This window comes from Sapajus apella, unplaced genomic scaffold, assembly GCF_009761245.1.
Source record: "Sapajus apella isolate SASKATOON/1434 unplaced genomic scaffold, GSC_monkey_1.0 scaffold2, whole genome shotgun sequence".
Lineage (NCBI taxonomy): Eukaryota > Metazoa > Chordata > Mammalia > Primates > Cebidae > Sapajus > Sapajus apella.
Genome location: NW_022436942.1, coordinates 68,162,505 through 68,183,825, shown reverse-complemented (window position 1 = coordinate 68,183,825; position 21,321 = coordinate 68,162,505). Strand labels below are relative to the sequence as shown.

Sequence of the window (21,321 nt, the reverse complement as noted above, 5' to 3'; positions counted from 1 at the left end):
TCCCGGGTTCAGGCGATTCTCCTGCCCCTGCCTCCCGAGTCGCTGAGATTAGAGGTGTGCGCCACCACACCTGGCTTATTTTTGTATTATAGTAGAGACAGGATTTTACCATGTTGGTCAGGCTGGTCTCAAACTCCTGACCTCAGGTGATCCACCCACCCCAGCCTCCCGAAGCACTGGAATTACAGGTGTGAGCCACCATGCCCAGCCACGCCCAGCTAATTTTTGTATTTTTAGTAGAGACAGGGTTTCACCACATTGGCCAGGCTGGTCTAGAACCCCTGACCTTGTAATCCAACGGCCTCTGCCTCCCAAAATACTGGGATTAAGGTGTGAGCCACTGCACCCGGCCTCTGTTCCTTTTTTAATGGCTGAATAATATCTCATTGTATGGATAGAGCACATTTTGCCTATCCATTCATCCATAGATGAACATCTGGGTTATTTGAATAGTGCTGCTGTCCACATTCACGTATAGGTAATTGTGAGAACATGGCGTCGCTTTGGATTTCTCTAAACTTTATATCACTCTGCAGCTTGCTTTGTTTGTTCAATGTTGAGTGATTCCCATGTTGATATGCACATCTCTAGTTGATCCATTTTCACTGCTACAAAGCATCCCATTAAAAAAAATATTCTATTTAGGCCGGGCGCGGTGGCTCAAGCCTGTAATCCCAGCACTTTGGGAGGCCGAGGCGGGTGGATCACGAGGTCAAGAGATCGAGACCATCCTGGTCAACATGGTGAAACCCCGTCTCTACCAAAAATACAAAAAATTAGCTGGGCATGGTGGTGCGTGCCTGTAATCCCAGCTACTCAGGAGGCTGAGGCAGGAGAATTGCCTGAACCCAGGAGGCGGAGGTTGCGGTGAGCCAAGATCGCGCCATTGCACTCCAGCCTGGGTAACATGAGTGAAACTCCGTCTCAAAAAAAAAAAAAAAAAAAAATTCTATTTTATTTTTGAGACAGGGTCTTGCTCTGTTGCCCTGGCTGGAGTGCAGGGGTACAATCACAACTTACCATAGCCTTGAACTCCTGGGCCCAAGCAATGCTCCCACCTTGGCCTCCTGAGTAGCTGGGACTACAGCCATGTGCCATCACACCCAGCTAATTTCTGTATTTTTTCTTTCTTTTTTGAGAAAGGGAAAAAAGAAAGTAAAAGAAAAGAGAAAGAAATGAGAGAAAGAAAGAAAAAAGAATGAAAGAGAAAAAGAAAGAGGAAGAGAAAAAGAAAAAAGAATGAAAGAACGAAAGAGGAAGAGAAAGAGGGAGAGAGAACAGGAGTCTTGCTTTGTGGCACAGGCTAGAATGCAGTCTAAAAATGGGTATTGAAAACCTCTTTTGTGCCAAGAACTGTGCTTAACAATGGAGACAGGAAGGAATAAGGGAGGAAAATAACAAACAAGCAGCCAAGAAATATTTCATTTAAACCTGTGAAATGCTATGTAATTACTGAGGAGTGATTTACTTCCAATTATGTAGTCACTGTCGTCTTTGTAATTGCTGACTTTCAGATTGGGTCTCTGAGTGGACGTCCAGCTTGTTGGTGGTGATGTTGTTTCTGTTTCTTTGTTTTCCTTCGGCGGACACCCCTTCCCCACAGAGCTGGACCTTCCCGGGTTCAGCTGTGCTTGCTGTGAAACTCTCAGCCATCGGCAATTTCTGTATTTTTAGTCGACACAGGGTTTTATTGTGTTGTTCAGGGTGGTCTCAAACTCCTGGGGCTCAAGCAATTCTCCCACCTCAACCTCCCAAAGTGCTGAGGCATGAGTCACCGTGCCTGGTCCAAAGCAACCGATTGTATGAATGCAACAATTTATTTATCCATTGTTTGAGAACATTTGGGTTATTTCTTGCTTTCCCTCCTATAAGCAATGCTGCTGAAGCATATGTACAAGAGTTTCTCTTGTACATAATTCTGTAACTCCAGCACATGTAAAGAATTTCTCTGGGGCACATATATAAGAGTTTTATTGCTGGGTCATGGGGAATGCTCTTCTTCAAATGTACTTGCTATGTCAAATATGAGCTCTCTTTTCAGGAGCTGCCCAGTGGTTCTCAGCCCCAGCTATGCATTAGAATCATCTGGGAACTTTTTTTTTTTTTTTCCCCAAGACAGAGACTTGCTCTGTCACCCAGGCTGTAGTGCAGTGGCAAGATCTTGGCTCACTGCAGCCTCCGCCTCCCAGGTTCAAGCAATTCTCCTGCCTCAGTATCTGGATATAGGTATCTGGATAACTCTCCAGACTCACGGAATCATAGTCTCCAGGGATGAGACTGGGGAGCTACAGTTTCGAAAACTCCCTGGATGGTTACACAGCCAAGGTGGAGAACAGCAGGGGCTGAGTTTTGGCCCACTCTGTCTCAGCTTCCCAAGGTCAGCTCATAGAGGGCAGCCATCATCTTATACTTGCTAATATCACTCAGCAGCTGGGCCGAGAGAAGGTACTCAATAAATAAACTCTGAATGAGTAAACAAAGCATTTCAAACAAACGCTTTATGCTGGACTCAGTGGCACAGGTATCTAATCAATCGGTAACTATCTCCTACTGTTGTGAGGCGTAAAGGAGGTGGTGCTTGTAGAGCACTTGGCACATATAAACTGCTGAGTAACGAGTAGCTCCTGCAGCCTGCTGTGGTGGCTCACATCTGTAACCACAACATTTCGGGAGGCTGAGGTGGAGAACCACTTGAGGCCAGGAGTTCAAGACCAGCCTGAGCAACATAAAGAGACCTGTCTCTACAAAAAAATAATACAAATTAGCTGGCTGTGGTGATATACACCTGTAGTTCCAGCTACTCAGGAGGCTGAGGTGGGAGGATCAATTTGAGCTCAGGAGCTGGAGGTTGCAGTGAGCTATGATCGCGCCACTGCACTCCAGCCTGGGCGACAGAGCAAGGCCTTTTCTCCAGAATGAAAAGAGAGAAAGAGAGAGAGTAGCTGCCATTTTCCATGCTATTGATAAAGCTAGTGGGTGTTTCTGAAAATGGACCAGACACAGCCTTAGACTGGAAGGTGCTGATGTGTTATTGAGCCTCCAGGCAAAGCTGGTGAACACACTGGAGTGGGACTTTATGACTCGAGAAGCTGTCCTATCTATGAGGGTCCGTGTTCAGCAATGTTAAAGAAGGGGATTGGGGACAGTAGGTTTCCTTTAGCAAGTGCTCACTATGTGCCAGATACTGGGCAAAGGAGCTTGCAGACATATATCATTTGATCCTCACAATCCATGAGGTAGGTATGACTATGCTTCCAATTGGGCAGAGAGGAAAAACGCGTCACACAGAAGCAAGTCATGCAGCAGAGCTAGGATTGGAATGGAAGTGGCCTGCAGAGCCCGCCTCCCAACCTGCTGTTATGCCTCCCATTGATACTTTCCTGTGTCTGCCATTTGGCTTTACTCTGGTGAGTGACAAGCTGTTCCAGGGGAAAGAGCCTGTCATCAGTTCTGTGCACAACAAGGTGAAAAAGATAGCACAGGTGAAGGAGGAGATCGTGGAGAATGGAGTGAAGAAGTTGGTGCACAGTGTCTTTAACACAGCAGATTATACCTTCCCTTTGCAGGCAAGCACCTAGTAGTGTTACTAGACCCCAACACTTACCCAAAGATAGCCATTGGGTCAGGGTTTCTGCACTATAGTCCTTCTGTGGTCGTCAGAAATATGTTACAGGAAAGGGGTTCTGATCCAGACCCCAAGAGTGGGTTCTTGGATCTAGTGAAGGAAAGAATTCAGGACAAGTCTGCAGTGCAAAGTGTAAGCAAGTTTATTAAGAAAGTAAGGGAATAAGCCGGGTGTGGTGGCTCACACCTGTAATCCCAGAACTTTGGGAGGCCAAAGCGGGTGGATCATCTGAGGTTAGGAGTTCGAGACCAGCCTGGCCAACATGGCAAAACCCCATATCTACTAAAAATACAAAAATTAGCTGGGTGTTAGGTATGGTGGCGCGTGTTTGTAATCCCAGCTACTCAGGAGGCTGAGGCAGGAGAATTGCTTGAATACGGGAGGCAGAGGTTGCAGTGAACTGAGATTGCGCCACTAAACTCCAGACTGGGGAACAGAGCAAGACTCTGTCTCAGAAAAAGGAAAAAAAGAAAAGAAAGTAAAGGAACAAAAGAATGGCTACTCCATAGACTTAGCAGCCCCAAAGGCTGCTGGTTGCACATTTTTATGGTTATTTATTGATGATATGCTAAGCAAGGGGTAGATTATTCATGCCTCCCCTTTTTAGACTATATAGGGTAACTTCCTGACATTGCCATGGCATTTATAAACTGTCATGGCGCTGGTGGGAGTGTAGCAGTGAGGATGACCACAGGTCATTCTTGTCACCATTTTGGTTTTTGGTGGGTTTTGGCCCGTTCCTTTACTGCAACCTGTTTTATCAGCAAGGTCTTCATGACCTGTATTTTGCGCTGACCTCCTATCTCATCCTGTGACTTAGAATGCTTTAACCACCTGGGAATGCAGCCCAGTAGGTTTCTGCCTCATTTTACCCAGCTCCCATTTAAGATGAACTTGCTCTGGTTCACAGACTTCTGACATTTGTATTGCACATCTATTGTGACGTAGACGGTACTAATTCCACTACAAATCAAGCCTTCAGGAAGTGAGGCAATGTGTGAGGTTGTAAAGCCTCCAGATTCAGAACTATGCTTGGGTCAAATTCCAGCTCTGCCACTTTTTGTGTGTAGCGTTGGGACAAACCCTTAGCTCAGTTCCCTCATATATACAGCAAACACTCACTGAATAGAATATGCTACTTACTCTTCCAGTCTCTGGATGGAACAGAGAGCAAGAACAAAATTGCTGTGCTCATGGACTTTACATGGTAGGGCAGAGCAGGTCCTCAGAAAATTATCAAATGTACATTAAATGTATAAGGTAAACGGTGATGAGTCTAAAGTGAATGAGGGGAATGAAAGAGAACGAGGGTAGGGAGAATGTACGTTAAGGGAGAGTTGCAATTTTAGAAAAGGATACCTGGGCAAAGGCTCCCTGAGAAGGTGGTGTAAGATCTTTTAGGCTGACTCACGGTGCCATGGACGCCATGTTAACCTCTGTGATCTGCACGGACACTCCAGATGAGTTCCTGGAAAATCTAAAGTGACTGGAAGACCATGAAAAGTGGAAGAAATAATCAACCCCTGCGGCGCCTACTTAACTTTGAGACATTCTCCATGGTTCCCTATTCGGATCCTAATTGATAAGGCCATTGGACTTTGTAACGGACCTTGGTCAACCTCGCAACTCCAAACCCTACGACCCCCACCAAGCTTGCAAAAAACCGCCCTAAACTGTAACTTTCCACTGCCCACCCCAAACCTATAAAACCAACTCCTATCCCACCGCCCTTGGCAGACGCCCTTTTTGGTCTCAGCCCACCTGCACCCAGGTGAATAAACAGTCGTGTTGCTCACACAAAGCCTGTTTGAGGGGGTCTCTTGATTCAGTGCGCACGTTTTAACGGGTGGCATTTGTAGAACAGAAACATAGTATCTATTTTCCAGTCCTGTAATGAAGGTTTAATAAGAAAATGCATGGATTCATAAAAAATCTATAGGACCCAAATGGACCGACAAGACCTCTACCCCAATGGATGAGGGAACACCAAGCATGGCAGAACGGTAATCGTAGCGGAACGTTGGCACAAACGGAAAGTTGATCCGAACGGAAAGCTGGTTCGGGGGAAACGTTCGTTATGGAGGAACTTAATCCGGAACAAATCTTGGGCAGAAGCGGAACTTAGACAGGTCGCACAGTTACCATGGCAATGACGCGCGCCCGGAGGGCGGTGGCAGCGACGCAGTGAGACCTGGGAGGAGACAGAGGCAAAGCTTGCAACGGAAGTGGCCTCTCTCCCTCTGCAGGGCTGGAGAAGATGCTGCGCCCTGCGTTATTGTGGCTGTGCCTTGGCCTCTGCAGCCTCCTGGTGGAGCAAGTAGAGGCCCCGAGCCCCGTGGATCCGCAGGAGCGGAGCCGGCCATACGCGGTGCTGCGCGGGCAGAACCTGGGTAAGCGGCCCTCGGGCTGGCGGGCGGCGGGTAGTGCCTGAGTTTTGCTCTGGGTGCTGGAGCCGGGCATGTGCGGAGTGGACAGGGGTTAGAGTAGGGGGATGGATGGGAGGGGGTGCAGCTGAGGCCTCTCAGGGGTCCGCAAGACCCCGCCTCCAAAAGGGGGGCAGAAGGCCTGAGCTTTACCGGTCCACACAAGGCATGGTGTCCAGTAGGCTCTCAGTATGTGCCGGTTGCCCATCAATGAAGTGCAGTCTGGGTCTCAGTCTGGGTCCCCTCCTCTCTGGCTGTGTGGGCTGAAGCTAGACAAGGCACAACATTTACCCCACCCCTCTTCTTTCCCAAAGGAGCCAGCATTTGTTGCAAAAACAACAGTTGTTGAGCATTTCCTATATCCCATGTCTTGTGCTAAGCATTTTGTATACGCGAATAACTTAATGAGAAAGGTACGATTTTGCAGCCCTATTTTTTTTTTTTTTTCTTTTAAGATAGGGTCTCTGTCGCCCAGGCTGGAGTGCTGTGGCACGGTCTTGGCTCCCTGAGCCTCGGCTTCCTGGGTTTAGTGATCCTCCTACCTCAGCCTCCCAGGCGAGTAGCTGGGACTACAGGCAGGCGTCACCATGCCCGGCTAATTTTGTTGTTGTTGTTGTTTACTTTTTGTAGAGATGGGGGTCTCATTTTGTTGCCCAGGCTGGTCTCAAACTCAAGGGCTAAAGCAATCCTCCCGCCTCGGCCTCCCAAAGTGTTGGGATTACAAGTGTGAGCCACTGCACCTGACCTTTCAGCTCTATTTTTCAGATAAGGAAAATGAGGCTCAGAGAAGTGAAGTTATTTGCCCCAAGTTACATAGCTAGGAAGCGATGAGGCCAATACTAGAACTTGTTTGGTAGGGCTTGAAACATAAATTGTGGGAGGATATCTTCAACACACACACACACTACATACATAAGTGTGTGTGCATGGCTTTGGAAGGAATTCTGGAACTTACAGCTTAGCAAACTTCACAATAAATCTGCCTCTTGCCAAAGCCTTCCTTTCCTACTGTATATCCTTGGTACATCTGTATATCTCCAAAGTGGCTACTAGTATCATTTTGGATTATCATGACTCTACATGAACTCAATGTCTGCCATGTGGTTACCCCTTCCTGTGTACCTGGCAGTCTACACATCACACTCTACATATCTAGTTTCCACACATTATCCACTCGATCCTTCAGAACAGGGTTTCTCAACCTGGATATTACGACATGTTGAATACATGATTTCAGTGGGCAAGGGGGACTATCCTAAACACTATAAGAACCTTGGCGGCATCCCCAGCCCTTCGATACCAGTAGCACCCCCACCCCCAATCAAGGTAATCACAATCTCTCCAGACGTTGCCAAATGTTCACTGGAGGCCAGATCCCCATTTGAGAACCACTGCTGTGGAACAGTACTACTGAAAGTGTAGCCTGCAGACCAGTGTGAGTCTGCAAACTATGTTATCTGCAAAGAGATGACTACAGAAATTGAGAGTGTTTTGAAACTTAACAGTTTGACATTGTTGCAACATCCAAGCACTTAGAGACAGTTCTAGGTGTCTCTGAACTGGCATGCTTTGCAGATGAAGGGAGCTGGTTATTAGTCATGCACAGTAGGGCTATGTAGTGGTCTGAGACAGACTAAAAATTATAAAAACTATTTCTTTGCTATAGATAGTTTGAGAAATGCTGTCATATGCAATCCTGTATAGTCGCGTTTTTTTTTTTTTAATACGGAGTTTTGCTCTTATTGCCCAGGCTGGAGTGCAACGTCATGATCTCAGCGCCCTGCAACCTCTGCCTCCCGGGTTCAAGTGATTCTCCTGCCTTAGCCTCCCGAGTAGCTGGGATTACAGGCATGTGCCACCACGCCCAGCTGATTTTTGTATTTTTAGTAGAGGCAGTGTTTCACCATGTTGGTTAGGCTGGTCTCGAACTCACTGCAAGCCTCCCGGGTTCAAGTAATTGTCCTGCCTCAGCCTCCCAAGTAACTGGGACTACAGGTGCACACCATCATGCCCAGCTAATTTTTGTGTTTTTAGTAGAGATAGGGCTTAACCATGTTGGTCAGGATGGTCTCAGTCTCTTGATCTCATGATCTGCCTGCCCTGGCCTCTCAAAGTGCTGGGATTACAGGCACGAGCCACCACATCCGGCCTAAAACAGTCCTTTAAGGTTCTACCTGGGCCTGCCATTCAGCGAACTGTCAGTGTGTGCGAAGTATAGCGAGAAGTGAAAGGATGACTAGTGGGAGAACTGATCAGTCCCCACATGCATGGCCACTGTATGCCTAACAACTCATGGTTGTAAGCTCCTTTTTATTTATTTATTTATTTTTTATGGACAGCCAGAGTGATCAGCTCCTTTTTAAATTTTATTTTTATTTTTTTTAATTTTTTGATATGGAGTCTAGCTCTGTTGCCCAGGCTGGAGTGCAATGATGTGATCTCAGCTCACTGCAACCTCTGGCTCCCAGGTTCAAGTGATTCTCTTGCCTCAGCCTCCCAAGTAGCTGGGATTACAGGCGCCTGCCACTGTGCCCGGCTAATTTTTTTTTTTTTTTTTTTTGAGACAGAGTCTTGCTTTGTCGCCAGGCGCCAGGCTGGAGTACAGTGGCACGATCTCAGCTCACTGCAACCTCCGCTTCCCAGGTTCAAGCAATTCTCCTGCCTCAGCCTCCTAAGTAGCTGGGAGTACAGGCACGCACCACCACGCCCAGCTAATTTTTGTATTTTTTAGTAGAGATGGGGTTTCACCATGTTGGCCAGGATGGTCTCGATCTCTTGACCTCATGATTTGCCCACCTCAGCCTCCCGTAGTGCTGGGATTACAGGTGTGAGCCACCGTGCCCAGCAATTTTTGTATTTTTAATAGAGATGGGGTTTTGCCATGTTGGTCAGACTAGTCTCAAACTCCTGTCCTCAGGTGATCCACCTGTCTTGGCCTGTGCTGGGATTACAAGTGTGAGCCACTGTGCCCAGCCATTTTTATTTCTTAAAGGTAGATTTCCATCCCCCAATTCAGTCTTCTGCATTCCTGCTTTGGGAGGTTTTTTGTTTGTTTTTTTCGGTGAAGAGGATTCTTCAAAAGGAGTTTAAAATTTTTTTAGAGCCCTTCCAAAATGCAAAATACAAGAAAATGGTTGATTTAAATGAAATTTTATAAATTGAACTTTAAGTTCAATTGTAGTCCAAACCTTAGAAATTTAGAATTCTTTTGGAAATTAGGGCAGATATTTATTTAACAAGGGCTATTTTGAGACACGACATTTAGTTCATGTAGATTATAGATTTTGTTTGACAAAGATCTTAAAATTACTTCTAGCTTTTGGAGTTATGACATGCTGTCTTTGTCACCTTCTCCTTCCTTCCTCCCCCTCACTCACCAAAAAAAGATGACTTTTCTATATAGTCAGTTTTAAAATAATAACTGGTTTAAGCATGGAGGGTAGGGAAAGGGGATCACAGATACCACACAGTTACTGATTTAAGTAAAACTATGGTCAAATCTTGGTTTTTCAAAGGAACAGTAATGAGACTGAAGAACAACCCTGGTCTGGAACCTGAGGTCCCTACAAACACACATCAGTGTACATTTGTTTGTTTTGAATGCATCCCAAGATTGCTGAGATAGTCACAGAAACAGGATTCATAACACTGCTGCTATTGAATAAACCTCTAACAGGTTGCTGGTTACGTTAGTAGTTTATGTATTTTTTTTCTTTTTTTGTTTTGTAGTAGTTTAAAGCCCAATTCCTTATCCTCTACCACCAGGGCTCAACTTGTGTAATCAATTGTAGCTCCAATTTCTCACCTGAGCACCTTGAAAATTTCAGGTGTGAAATTTAGTCTTAAAAACATAACAGATTTGTGAGTTAGTTGCTTCTCTGGTCAAAAGGCCCTTGTCAAGACTCATCTTGGGACTGAAATACTTGAATGAATCCTCAGATCTTTATTAATGGCTTTAAAGACATAGTTGGGTTTCCTGCTCTCTTGTCCCCCTGTAATCAGAAAATTTTCCACACAAAATCCAGAGGGATCTTTTTTTTTTTTTTTTTCAACTAAATCAGAGGATGTTATTCTTTTGCCTACAACCCCCCAATGGCTTCTCTTTAAACTTAAAATTTATGTTTCCTTCATGGTCTCCAAGGCCCTGCACAGACTGGCCCCAGCCTTCCTCTCCAGCCTGATTTCCTGCCTCTCTTCCTGTACTCCTTGCCTGGTTGCCTCCTTTCTGTTCACTGAGTGTATCGGCTGATTCAGGCCTCAAGGCTCTTCCTCAGCTGATCCTTGGGCCTGCAGTGAGCTCCCTGCAGAGCTTTACTTATAAGGGCTCAGCTTGTTTTTTTTTGTTTTTTGTTTTTTTGTTTTTAAGATGGAGTCTCACTTTGTGGCCCAGTGGCGCAATCTCGGCTCACTGCTACCTCCACCTCCTGGGTTCAAGCGATTCACATGCCTCAGGCTCCTGCATAGCTGGGGCTATAGGCACATGCCACTATGCCTGACAAATTTTTGTGTAGAACCTGGGTTTCACCATGTTGGCCAGGCTGGTCTTGAACTTCTGACCTCAAGTGATCCACCCACCTAGGCCTTCCAAAGTACTGGGATTACAGGTGTGAGCCATTGCACCCGGCCTGTCTCAGCTTGAGAGTCTCCTCCTCGTATGCTTCCTGACCGTCTCACCTCCTGCTGCCCACCCTGTCTCCATCCCCAGCATGTTACTGGTTTTTTTTTTCACGGTAAATCGAGCTGTGTGAAATGCTCTCACCTGTATATTTCTCCTGTGACAGTAGATGGAGACACCTGGAGAGAGGGTCTGTTTACAGCTGTTTGTACAGCACCTGACATAGTGCCTGGCAGCAAGTGGCATTTGATCAATCATTGATGGTGAGTGGATGACCTGGAGCTGCCATTTGGAAGTAACCTGTTTTCCCTTTGCAGTGTTGATGGGAACCATTTTCAGCATCCTGCTTGTGACTGTCATCCTTATGGCATTTTGTGTCTACAAGCCCATTCGGCGTCGGTGACAGCCAGACAAACAAGTTCTTCAATGAGTATTTGGGAATAGGATAAGTTGTGTTGCACATGGGCCAGTGGAGAAGTTGGAATCAAAACTTTCCTACCTGGAAATGACCTTTGGTCTGGACAGTTGGTAAACGCTAAATGATTTAGAAGAGAACATCTACTAGCAATTATTTTTCCTAACACTGTAGTGCAAATAATTGGCCCCTCAGTTTGCTTCTCAGTGTTTCTTTTTCTGTCTGACTGTACTTGTTAAAAGTAAGGCCTGAAAGCTCCAAAGGTCAGTGTAAAGATGGAGTGTTCATTAGAAAGAAAACATGGTAACCTTGTGAGTGCCTGTGAGAACCACACTGGAAAGAACTAACCATTAATGCTTGAGAATGTTAATAAGAGGGAGACTTACAATGTAGACTTTCTCTATTTAAGAACCATTTGGTCACAACGGGTTAAGAATCACCGATGTTTTTTCTCACCTGAGTTGGCCTAGAATGCTCTGGTTGCAAAGTGGTGTCAGCTGCGAGGAACTTGGGCCCTCGTTTCTCACCTGCATCCAGCCCTGCACTCAGGTCCTCCCCCTGAAGGCAGAGTCACATCAGGTAGACCTGTTACTACATGCACATTTGGCCTGGAAGTCTCTGAGGTTGGACTGGAAATGTTACCAGGTTGGTCCCTCACAAAAAGGACTCTATCCTGCTCAGACACATTAATCTCCCTTGCCCTGCCTTTGAGTCTTTCTAGCCCACGGTCTGAAACTGAGGTAACTTTCCAGATTTGGAATCTAAAAGGCTCAGCAGGCGGTCTGTTCATCCCTGGGTGGGGAGGGCCCAGCCAACAGAAATGCATGTCCACTGTGCGGGCCAGTGTGTGTTTACACAAATTTCATCTCAGCTTTGAAAATGCTGCTATTAGTTTGCACTGTTGGTGGACTGGAATTTTTCCTCCTATTCAAATGATACTTTCATACTTATAGAGTGGTCATCAATATTTATTTTAAGGTGCTAGATTTAATTTTGTTATTACATTGAAATGCTTATCTTGTGTTCATTCAAGCACAGCACTGATTTTAACAACCTGCATTTAATGTGAAATAACTGAAATAAGATGTAACTGTTTAACTTAAGGATTTTGTTTGTAATCTTGTAACATTGAGCCATTGAAATGTTCACTGTTCTCTGCTTTTGAGCAAAATGTCAATTAAAATTAAAGTAAAATCCTATATACTGTTTTACTTCACCAATTATTTCCCAAGTGTTTGAAATGCAGATGTCTGAATTTGATCTCATCACTTAAGGAAGCTCTGTGAAGTGTGAATTTTTTTTTTTGAGTTGGAGTTTGATTCTTGTTGCCCAGGCTGGAGTACAATGGTGCGGTCTCGGCTCACTGCAACCTCCACCTCCTGGCTTCAAGTGATTCTCCTGCCTCAGCCTCCCAAGTAGCTGTGATTACAGGCATGAGCCACCATGCCCAGATAATTTTTTTGTATTTTTATTACAGAGGGGGTTTCACCCTGTTGGCCAGGCTGGTCTCTAACTCCTGACCCAGATGAACCACCCACCTTGGTCTCCCAAAGTGCTGGGATTACAGGGTGAGCCACCTTGTCTGGCCTAAAGTTGAGATTAAGAAGTCTCCTAGTGCTGCCTGTGATTTAGGGGCTGTGGAGTCATTTGCATGTTGTATTTTTTTCCACCTGGACGTCAGGCTTACACCTACACATATTTCTAGATAGAGGTCTGGGTGGGACTTTGAACTCCATCACTCACTGCACCACTGAGTCATTTGAAATTTCCACATCCAGTGCATCTTCCTTGAGGTCATTGTGGTCAGCAGGAGACTGTGCGACCAAGCTGGCAGTTATGACAACTTCCCTTTCCTGTCATTATTTAGAACAGACTTCCCCACTTCCTTGACATCCCACATTTATGTATGGTGTGACAAGCTTGTTAACAGAGCAGAGTGCCTTAAGAACTTAGTTCCTAGCAATGGTCTAACATGCAGAAGTTGCTCAATTAAAGTTTCTGGCCAGGTGAGGTGGCTCACGCCTGTAATCCCAGCACTTTGGGGAGGCCGAGGCGGGTGGATCACCTGAAGTCAGGAGTTTGACACCAGCCTAGCCAACATGGTGAAACCCCATCTCTACTAAAAATACAAAAAATATATTGGCATGGTGGCACACACCTGTAATCCCAGCTACTTGGGAGGCTGAGGCAGAATCGTTTGAACCTGGGAGGAGGAGGTTGCAGTGAGCCAAGATGGCACCATTGCACTCCAGCCTGGGCTACAAGAGTGAAACTCCATCTCAGGAAAAAAAAAAAAAAAAGTTCCTGTTGATACTGGGCCACTCAAGCTTAGCGTTTCAGTTTTTAGTTAAATAATCCATAGGCATTGCACCTCTTGACCTTAAAGAGTAATGGTTTTCTTCATAGTGTCCTTGTGGCTTCAAGCATTGATCTTTACTTTCCCCCAAAAGCAAAGCAGCTCCTTTACATCTTCCCAGAAATACAGCCTCGTTTCTGGAACCCATTCATTTCTACTGGCCACTACCACTGTTGTTTTTAATACCAACACATTTAGGTATAGGAAGACATAGAAGCCTTTTCATCTGGACATCTAGGAGCAGCCTCATAAAGCAGTTTGGCTTCAAGGGAGAGCACTGATGCAGAGCTTTGATGTTGGCTGGCCTTCCCTTACCCCACAAGAGCCAGTTCACCTCCAGGAGGACCACAGAGGTGTCCACATAGCCCGACACTGGCTTGTTTTTAGTTGCCATTTGAAACAAGCAGCATGAGGCCTGTTAACCTGGATAGGAAGGCTGGGAGGAGGATGCCACCTTTGCAGTGATGAACTGAGTGATGTGAGGCATTTTAATGTTCTACTGACATACGTAACAGGAAGTGTGGGTACATCCAGTGACTAGAAAAAACTGAAAAGAAAAAAGACTCAAGACTGGAATATTGTAGGAGCACCCTCTAAGGAAGCAGTCTTTATTTGCATTTTTAGAGTGAACACATGAAAAATGCTGCAACAGTTTGACACAATGCTCAGTCCCTTTTTAAGTGAATTCCTGGGGAGAAAGGCAAGGACCTTGGGGAGCAGAGCAGTGGAATGCAAACACAGAAATCATCTACGAGTCACCTTCGTGAGCCAAGGACATGGCCTTGCTGCAGCCATTCCAAGAAGTGTCTTTGCTCATGGTAAACGCCAAGTAAACAAAAGCCACATTGTGTATTTGAAATAAATATGACGTTGCCTATACTGGCCTCATGTGCAGAGAAGGAATTTTGGTCAGACCATAACAACAACAAAAAAAGAAGCAGATGGTGAAATGGAATTAAAAGCACAATTCTTTGTGTCTAGGAACGTTTCACTGGCAATACTAACTGTATGATACAGACGTTAACTGGAACAGTAGTTTACGTTTCTCTTCCTATCCCCAAAGAAGCACAACAGAGGAAACAGACGCAAAATGGAGGAGGGTATTGTTTACCAGGTTATTTCAGTGCAGCCTGTGGGAATGAATACATGGGCCACAGCGAGCAGTGCCCTCAGCTGTATCCCCAGGGTTCTGTATGTTGCGCTATGCTGCGATGGTTATTTACAGGAGGTTTGACAAAAGAGAGTTAACTACTAAAGGTATCCAAAAAAGGCCTGAGAAAATCTGGTTAAAATGTATAACCTTGTATTGCTACTGATGGGAGTAGTTGTTTTTATACCTTTTACAAATAATAAAAAGATTCTCTTAAAAAATATATTTATCCAGAAAGGATGTTGATTTGAACTCTAAAAAGCAACGTGGAATCATCATTTTCCCTTTTGAATGAAGAGCCCTGGAGCTCCATTGTTTTCAGCTCCCTTTCTGGTTGCAAGTCCATCCTTCCTCTGGAGTGAGTCTAGGGCATGCAGTGGGCTCTTCCTAGGTGTCTACGAGGAAAGCCTTCACTCGTGCCGGAGTAGAACACACCTGGTTTGGTTCTGTGTGTTCCAATATTTAGCCAGCTTGCCTACTTCAAGAGTAAGTCTCAGTTTCCCCTAGCTGCTCCTTCAGGGACAGGATTAGCTGCCTTTGATTTAACCTGGAGAATCCTGCTCTCAAAAGAATTGCCTTTACAAATTCAAATCCGATCCCTTGATGCATGCAGTGAGGTGATGTGAAATTATTAGTAATGTTTAAGGCTAAGGCAACATCCATGGCCATTTGTGTATCTTAATTTGATGCAAATAGTTAATAATAATCTAAAATAGATCCTATATGTATCTCCTCTAACTTTAGCTAGGTGTGGAAGGAATGGAATCAGATGGAGATGAAGGAAGAATAAGGACAATGTCCTAGAAACCCTGTAAAAAGGTAAAGAGTAGATCAGCACAGATTACCCATTTCTTTGGTGAACAGTAAAGAAGTGTCTCCAATTCTCATAGACCACACTCCACAAAGGCTGCTGCTGCTCTCATATATAAAAGCACCCTGACTCTGCAATAACTTGTTTTGATAAAAATTTATCTACAAACCTGCGGGGATTGGGGTTTTGTCTAAAGCTGGTAGTAAAAATGTGACCTGCAAGCCAATATAGCTAATGGAAAGTGACAATGCTCTCCTCCCCTCAGCCTGGAGATGGGGCCTGCAATCCCTGGTCCCTTCTCCACCTCAGGGAGCAGCCTGGATGGGCCTGGGAGTCCCTGGTTCTGCACCTCTGCATAAAGAAGGGGCAGCTGTTGTCTGCAGCATGCATGCGAGGTACAGGCCCTCGGCCCCAGGGCCCTGGTTGACACAGCATCTGTGACAGCCCAGAGCCTCTGCTTTGTGCAGCCCATGGACCGAAAGGTCTATTTGTCAGTGAGTGATAGCTGTAAGACCTGCTGGAGCTCAGCCTCTTCTTCCTGGAGCCGGAGCTCCCATTCCTCCAGCTCTTTGGCAGAGAGCTCCATGGCCCGCTGCAAGTCGTTATCAAAACGGCTTGTCTCGCTCAGGGCGCTGGGGCACAGGCCTTCCGTGCTGCTGAGGAGGCTCTCCTGGATGGCCCTGGGTTGGAAAACAGGAAAAAAGGGAGAGTCACTACTATCATCATCATGGTGGCAGCAACAACTACATTTCTTAACTGCTTACCAAGGGCACACTGTGACAGGCATTTAATATGCATGATACCATTTGATCCCACATAACTCTGGGGGCATAGGTGCTGTGTACAGGTGAGAAACCCCACTCTCCTGCCCAAGACCACCCAACCAGTAAGTGATAGGGCTGGGAATTAAACTTGAATCCGTTTTAAAGCAAAACTCAGGTTCTTCATCAACAGGTTCTCACAGACCCCTAAAGTATAAGAAAAGTCATTGTAAAATGAATCCTTGCAGTTTTTCCTGTAATCTCTGGAGCTGTTCCCCCAAACTTCTTTATCTTTACAATTATATAAACTTCCCACTGAGGACATCTAGACCCTGTGATCATACTTCCTTCACAGGAGATCAAACCAATCAAAAAACACTGACTCAGTACCTTTCCCCAGTGGCACTGACCTGTGAACCAGTCAGCAATTCTATCACCCATTCCTGGAAACTTGCTATCAAGAGTCTAGCAAGTTTATTATAATGAGTAATTGCCACAAGAGGAAGCAGGAGAGCCAACACTTTTCTAGTCTTTCCTGCCAGTGTGTGGCACCATGCATCTGCCTGGGAACCAAATGCACAGTGCCATGCGTCTGCCTGCCTGCTGAGTGCCTGTGTCCACCCTGGTTTAATCCAGAGTCATGTCAGTCACCTCTCGTACTGGGCGTCATAGGTATTTGTCTGGCTGATCCCTCCATTTGAAGCTGGTCCTGAAAGTTCCTGGCAAAGACAAATGTGACAGACATGAATACGTCTTAGGAGAAATTGGTGCCATTCTGGTAAGGAAACGATGGCTGCAAGAACCAAATTAAAAGTCTTTCCATGCCCATTATTGATAGTGCTGTGTGAAAAATTAACAGGGACTTGGGTTACCTCAAAAACAACACCTAAGTGGCAGGTAGTAACATGCCACAGCCTAATTCACAGCCACAACCTTCTCATTCTTTCTACAAAATCAATCTATTAAATATAGCTAACCCACGTGGAAGATATATAAAACGAAAAACAAAACCACAGCTAACCTTGGGCAAAGTTCAAGTGACCAAAGCAGGTTTTGGGATTTTTTTAGAGATAGGGTCGCACTCTTGTCCAGGCTTAAGTGTAGCGGTGTGACTGTAGCTCACTGTAGCCTTGACCTCCTGGGCACAAGAAATCCTCCCACCTCAGCCTCCTGACTAGTTGGGAATACAGGTGCACACCACCATACTCAGTTTTTTTTTAATTTTTGGTAGAGGCTGGGCACAGTGGCTCACACCTCAACCCAACAGTTTGGGAGGCCAAGGTGGGCAGATCACTTGAGGCCAGGAGTTTGAGATCAGCCTGGCCAACATGGTGAAACCCCATTGCTACTAAAAATACAAAAATTAGCCAGGTGTGGTGGTGGGTACCTGTAATCCTAGCTACTTGGGAGGCTGAGGTAGAATAATCGCTTGAACCTGGGGGGCAGGGGTTGCAGTGAGCCAATACTGTGCCACTGCACTCCAGCTTGGACAAACGAATGACATTCTGTCTCAAAAATGAAAAAAAAAAATTTTTTTTGGGTAAAGATAGGATCTCACTATGTTGCCCAGGCTGGTCTCAAACTCCTGGGCTCAGTCAATCCTCCCACCTCAGCCTCCCAAAGTGCTGGGATTATAGGCATGGGCCACTGCAACCAGTCAGTAATTCTTCTAGGGCAAGATAAGAAGACACAATTCAATATTGGTAGTCTTTGACTTTGGCTATTCCCCTTGTTAAAACTTATGGTCAACAAGGTTTACGTAGCTACTCGGGAGCTGGCAGGGGGAGCTAAATTCACTTACATAGAGAAAGGAAAAGCATACCAGGCTGACAGTGATGTCCAGGGGTGGGTATTCTCCCAGGAGGCCTCCCAAAGGGAACACGCTTGCTTTGGGGTCAGGCCCTCAGCGTAGCAGCCTTGGAAAACTGAATAGGTCTGAGAATAGGGCCATGGTGGTGGCGGGGTAAGTGGAGAAGGTAGATTCACATTACACAAGCACTGAGACTCAGGAATAAAACCAGAAAGCCATAAGCTTGAGCCAGTGAGGATGCTGGAGTGTGAGTACTGTTTTTAAAGCAGCAGCCCTGTGAGGACAGGGGCTGCTTCCCCAGAGAATTCCCAGCACCTGGCACAGAGCCTGGCACAGAGCAGGTATTCTGCAAACATCTGAATGAAGAATGGAAGGAAAGAAAAAGCCAATTAACAAATAAATGGACTGCAGAAACCCAGGACACACCAGAGGGTGCTGGAGGCAGACCAGACTCTACCCTAGTAGAGCCAGGAGCCATGGAAGGGAGGAGATGGAAGGAGTTGATGTTAGGGGAGGAGGACCTCAAGCCTTGGACTGTCCCAGGATGGAGAGATGTGGAGGGAAAACCACATACAACAATAAAAGCCAACTGTTCTACTGGGCGCAGTGGTGTGTGACTTTAGTCCCAGCTACTTGGGAGGCCGAGGTGGGAGGATCTCTTGAACCCAGGAGTTTGAGGGTGCACTATGATCATGCCTGTAAACAGCCACTGCACTCCAACTTGGGCAACACAGAGAAACACACATATACACACACACACACACACACACACACACCCCATAGGGAGACTAATCACACACACATACACACATGCAGTATAGGGAGACCACACACACACACACACACACACACACACACACACACCCATAGGGAGACTAATCACACACACATACACACACACACATGCAGCATAAGGAGACCACACACACACACACACACACACACACACACACACACACACACAGCATAGGGAGACTAATCACACACACATACACACACATGCAGCATAGGGAGACCACACACACACACAAATACACACACACATCCCTCTGCTTACACAGGTCTGTCCCATCTTTCGCTTTCTGTTTCACTATAGACCCAGAGAGAGTTCAGGGAGATGGTACACTTTGTGGAGGGAGTGGGATTCAAATCCACTTCACTACCTTCATCTGAGACTACTAACACATAGATAATCCTCCAGGAAAAATATGATAGTGTGAATCAGCGTGAATTTACTGCATACTAGAAGATGATAAAGCACATCTAGAAAAGTACAGAACTACAAGCTGTGTACATGAATATGAGGGAAAGGAAAGTCTGCCTGAAGACATCTTGTGAATGGTGTTGACTGGGATTACGTAGATGGTCTCTTACATAACAAGCTTTTGCAAGAAGACCAGATGCATAAAGTATAATCTATGCAAATACCATGAATGTGCCAAACTTCATATTTAGAATAAGTCTTTCAGATTAGCCAAATACTGAGGCTAACCCATAGGGTAAGACCTCCCAAGCCCTGCCATTTATTCTGATAAACACACCTGGCTCCTGCTGGACTCCAGCAGACTTTGCTGGATGGCAAACTGCATTATCTCGTAATCTTCGTCTTGCAAATGCACATTTCTACCATTGTCTTGAACGTAGTAAGATTCAGGAATTTCAAACACAGATTGATCAACCTCAAAGTTGGTGATGTGGGAAGCTGAAACACAAAAGGCAACTGTCCAGTGTCTGAGTCCATTACAATACATTTCCACTCCAACTTTTTGCAAACATGTTTTACATTAGAAAAAAAAGAAAGGCTCAAAATTATAATAATCAAGGCTTACTGTTATATGAGAGATTCTGAGGAAGCATGACAGAAAAAAGTGCCAGAATACAGCTTTTTTCTTTTTGCCTTGATTTTTTTAGTGAAAAAAAAAAAGAATAGTCATAAAAAAATACACAAGACTGTAAAATAAAAAGCGAAGATTTCTCCCCCTAAACACATATGCACAGTCACACTGATGTGTTTCTTCCTTTTGCATGAAGATATATGGTGAATACATAAAAGACAGTATATATAAAATATCTGAACACTTAAAAGAAAAACGATACTAATAAAACAAATGCCTGTGTGCCCTCTGCCTACCCTCAGACACACAGCACTATCAATACCATACCGCAGGCACATCCCTTGTTAACAACATCCTCTTCTTCCTCTCCAGAGGTAAACACATAATTCAAATAGTGTTTTCACTGCCTAGCTCCTCTCTGGTGTTTGCCACATCATCCTAATAGTTTGCATTAGCCTGTTTGTGAACTCTACATAAATGGCATCATAAGGAATTTATTCTTCAAATTGGATTTTCTTCATTCAACATTAAGTTTTTGAAATCCAACAGTTTAGACACATATAGCTATAAATGTTTATTTTCAGTACTATATGTTAATCTGTTGTATTAATAGAGCACAATAGCACATTCTATCATCTCAGGACATTTGGGTCATTTCCAGGTTTCTGCTGTTATGAATGGATGCTGCTGCCCAATACTGGGGTCTCCAGATGCTCATGTGCATAAGTTTCTTTAGGGTACACATCTCGGAATTGTTAGGTCATACGTATCTTTAGTTTACACAGCAATGCCAAATATTTTCTTCAAGGAACTATACCAATTTCCTCTTCCTGCCAAAAGCGCATGAGTGTTCCTTAGCTGTGCAACTTCATGAACACCGCCCAGCTTTATTGCCATATGGGAACGTAAGGTTGTATATTATTGTTGAGTTCAATTGTTTTTATTCGAAGTCTTAATTTATATACATTAAAATGCTATCTTTTAATTCCTCCTACTGGTAGACTACAGGGGAAAAACAAAGGACCATCTCAATAGTTGCAAAAAAGCAACTCACAAAAATCAATACTTAAAAATGGTAATAACTCTCAGCAAACTAGGAATATAAGAGAGTATTGTCCTCCAACTAGTAAGAAACATTTACAAAAAAACCTACACAGCTATCATCATACCTAAAAGCACAACAATCCTTCCTCCCATAGAAGCAGGAACAAGACAAGGACAGCCATTCTTACCACTCTTACTCAACATTGTACTAGAAGTCCTAGCCAGTGCAATAAGGAAAGAAAAAGAAATCAAAAGCTTAACGACTGGAAAGTAAAAAGTAAAATTTTATTAATAGACAACATGACCATATTTTTTTTTAATTCTAATTAATCTATAAATAAAAGGGAAGACAAGTAAATTCGGGCATATTACAAGATAAAAAAAGGCAAACCCGGGCATGCAACTGTGCAAAGAAAAAGATTAAAAAATATTTTTTAAAAAGATTCAAGGTCAAAATACAAAACTAAGTTATATTT

At 44.8% G+C, this 21,321-nt stretch overlaps 1 protein-coding gene and 1 long non-coding RNA gene across 4 annotated transcripts in view; one reads left to right on the top strand and one right to left on the bottom strand.

Moving 5' to 3' along the window:
* The first annotated feature begins 5,737 nt into the window (after window positions 1-5,737).
* On the top strand, window positions 5,738-12,282 carry LOC116566762. The gene is made up of 2 exons (XR_004276007.1): window positions 5,738-6,015; window positions 10,981-12,282. It is a non-coding gene; the product is annotated as an uncharacterized LOC116566762 (long non-coding RNA).
* A 1,728-nt stretch (window positions 12,283-14,010) lies between these two features.
* The window catches only part of ANKRD13A (ankyrin repeat domain 13A), a 40,919-nt gene continuing 33,608 nt past the window's right edge, over window positions 14,011-21,321 (bottom strand). For 2 of the 3 annotated variants that reach the window (XM_032301253.1, XM_032301261.1), the window contains exons 13-15: window positions 19,508-19,668; window positions 16,808-16,875; window positions 14,011-16,075 (exon numbers count right to left, since the gene is read on the bottom strand). In XM_032301253.1, coding sequence (XP_032157144.1) covers window positions 15,880-16,075; window positions 16,808-16,875; window positions 19,508-19,668 — 425 coding nt within the window. In that variant the 3' untranslated portion in view covers window positions 14,011-15,879. The remainder of the gene's footprint in view (window positions 16,076-16,807; window positions 16,876-19,507; window positions 19,669-21,321) is intronic. The other variant, XM_032301270.1, reaches the window with a different exon arrangement.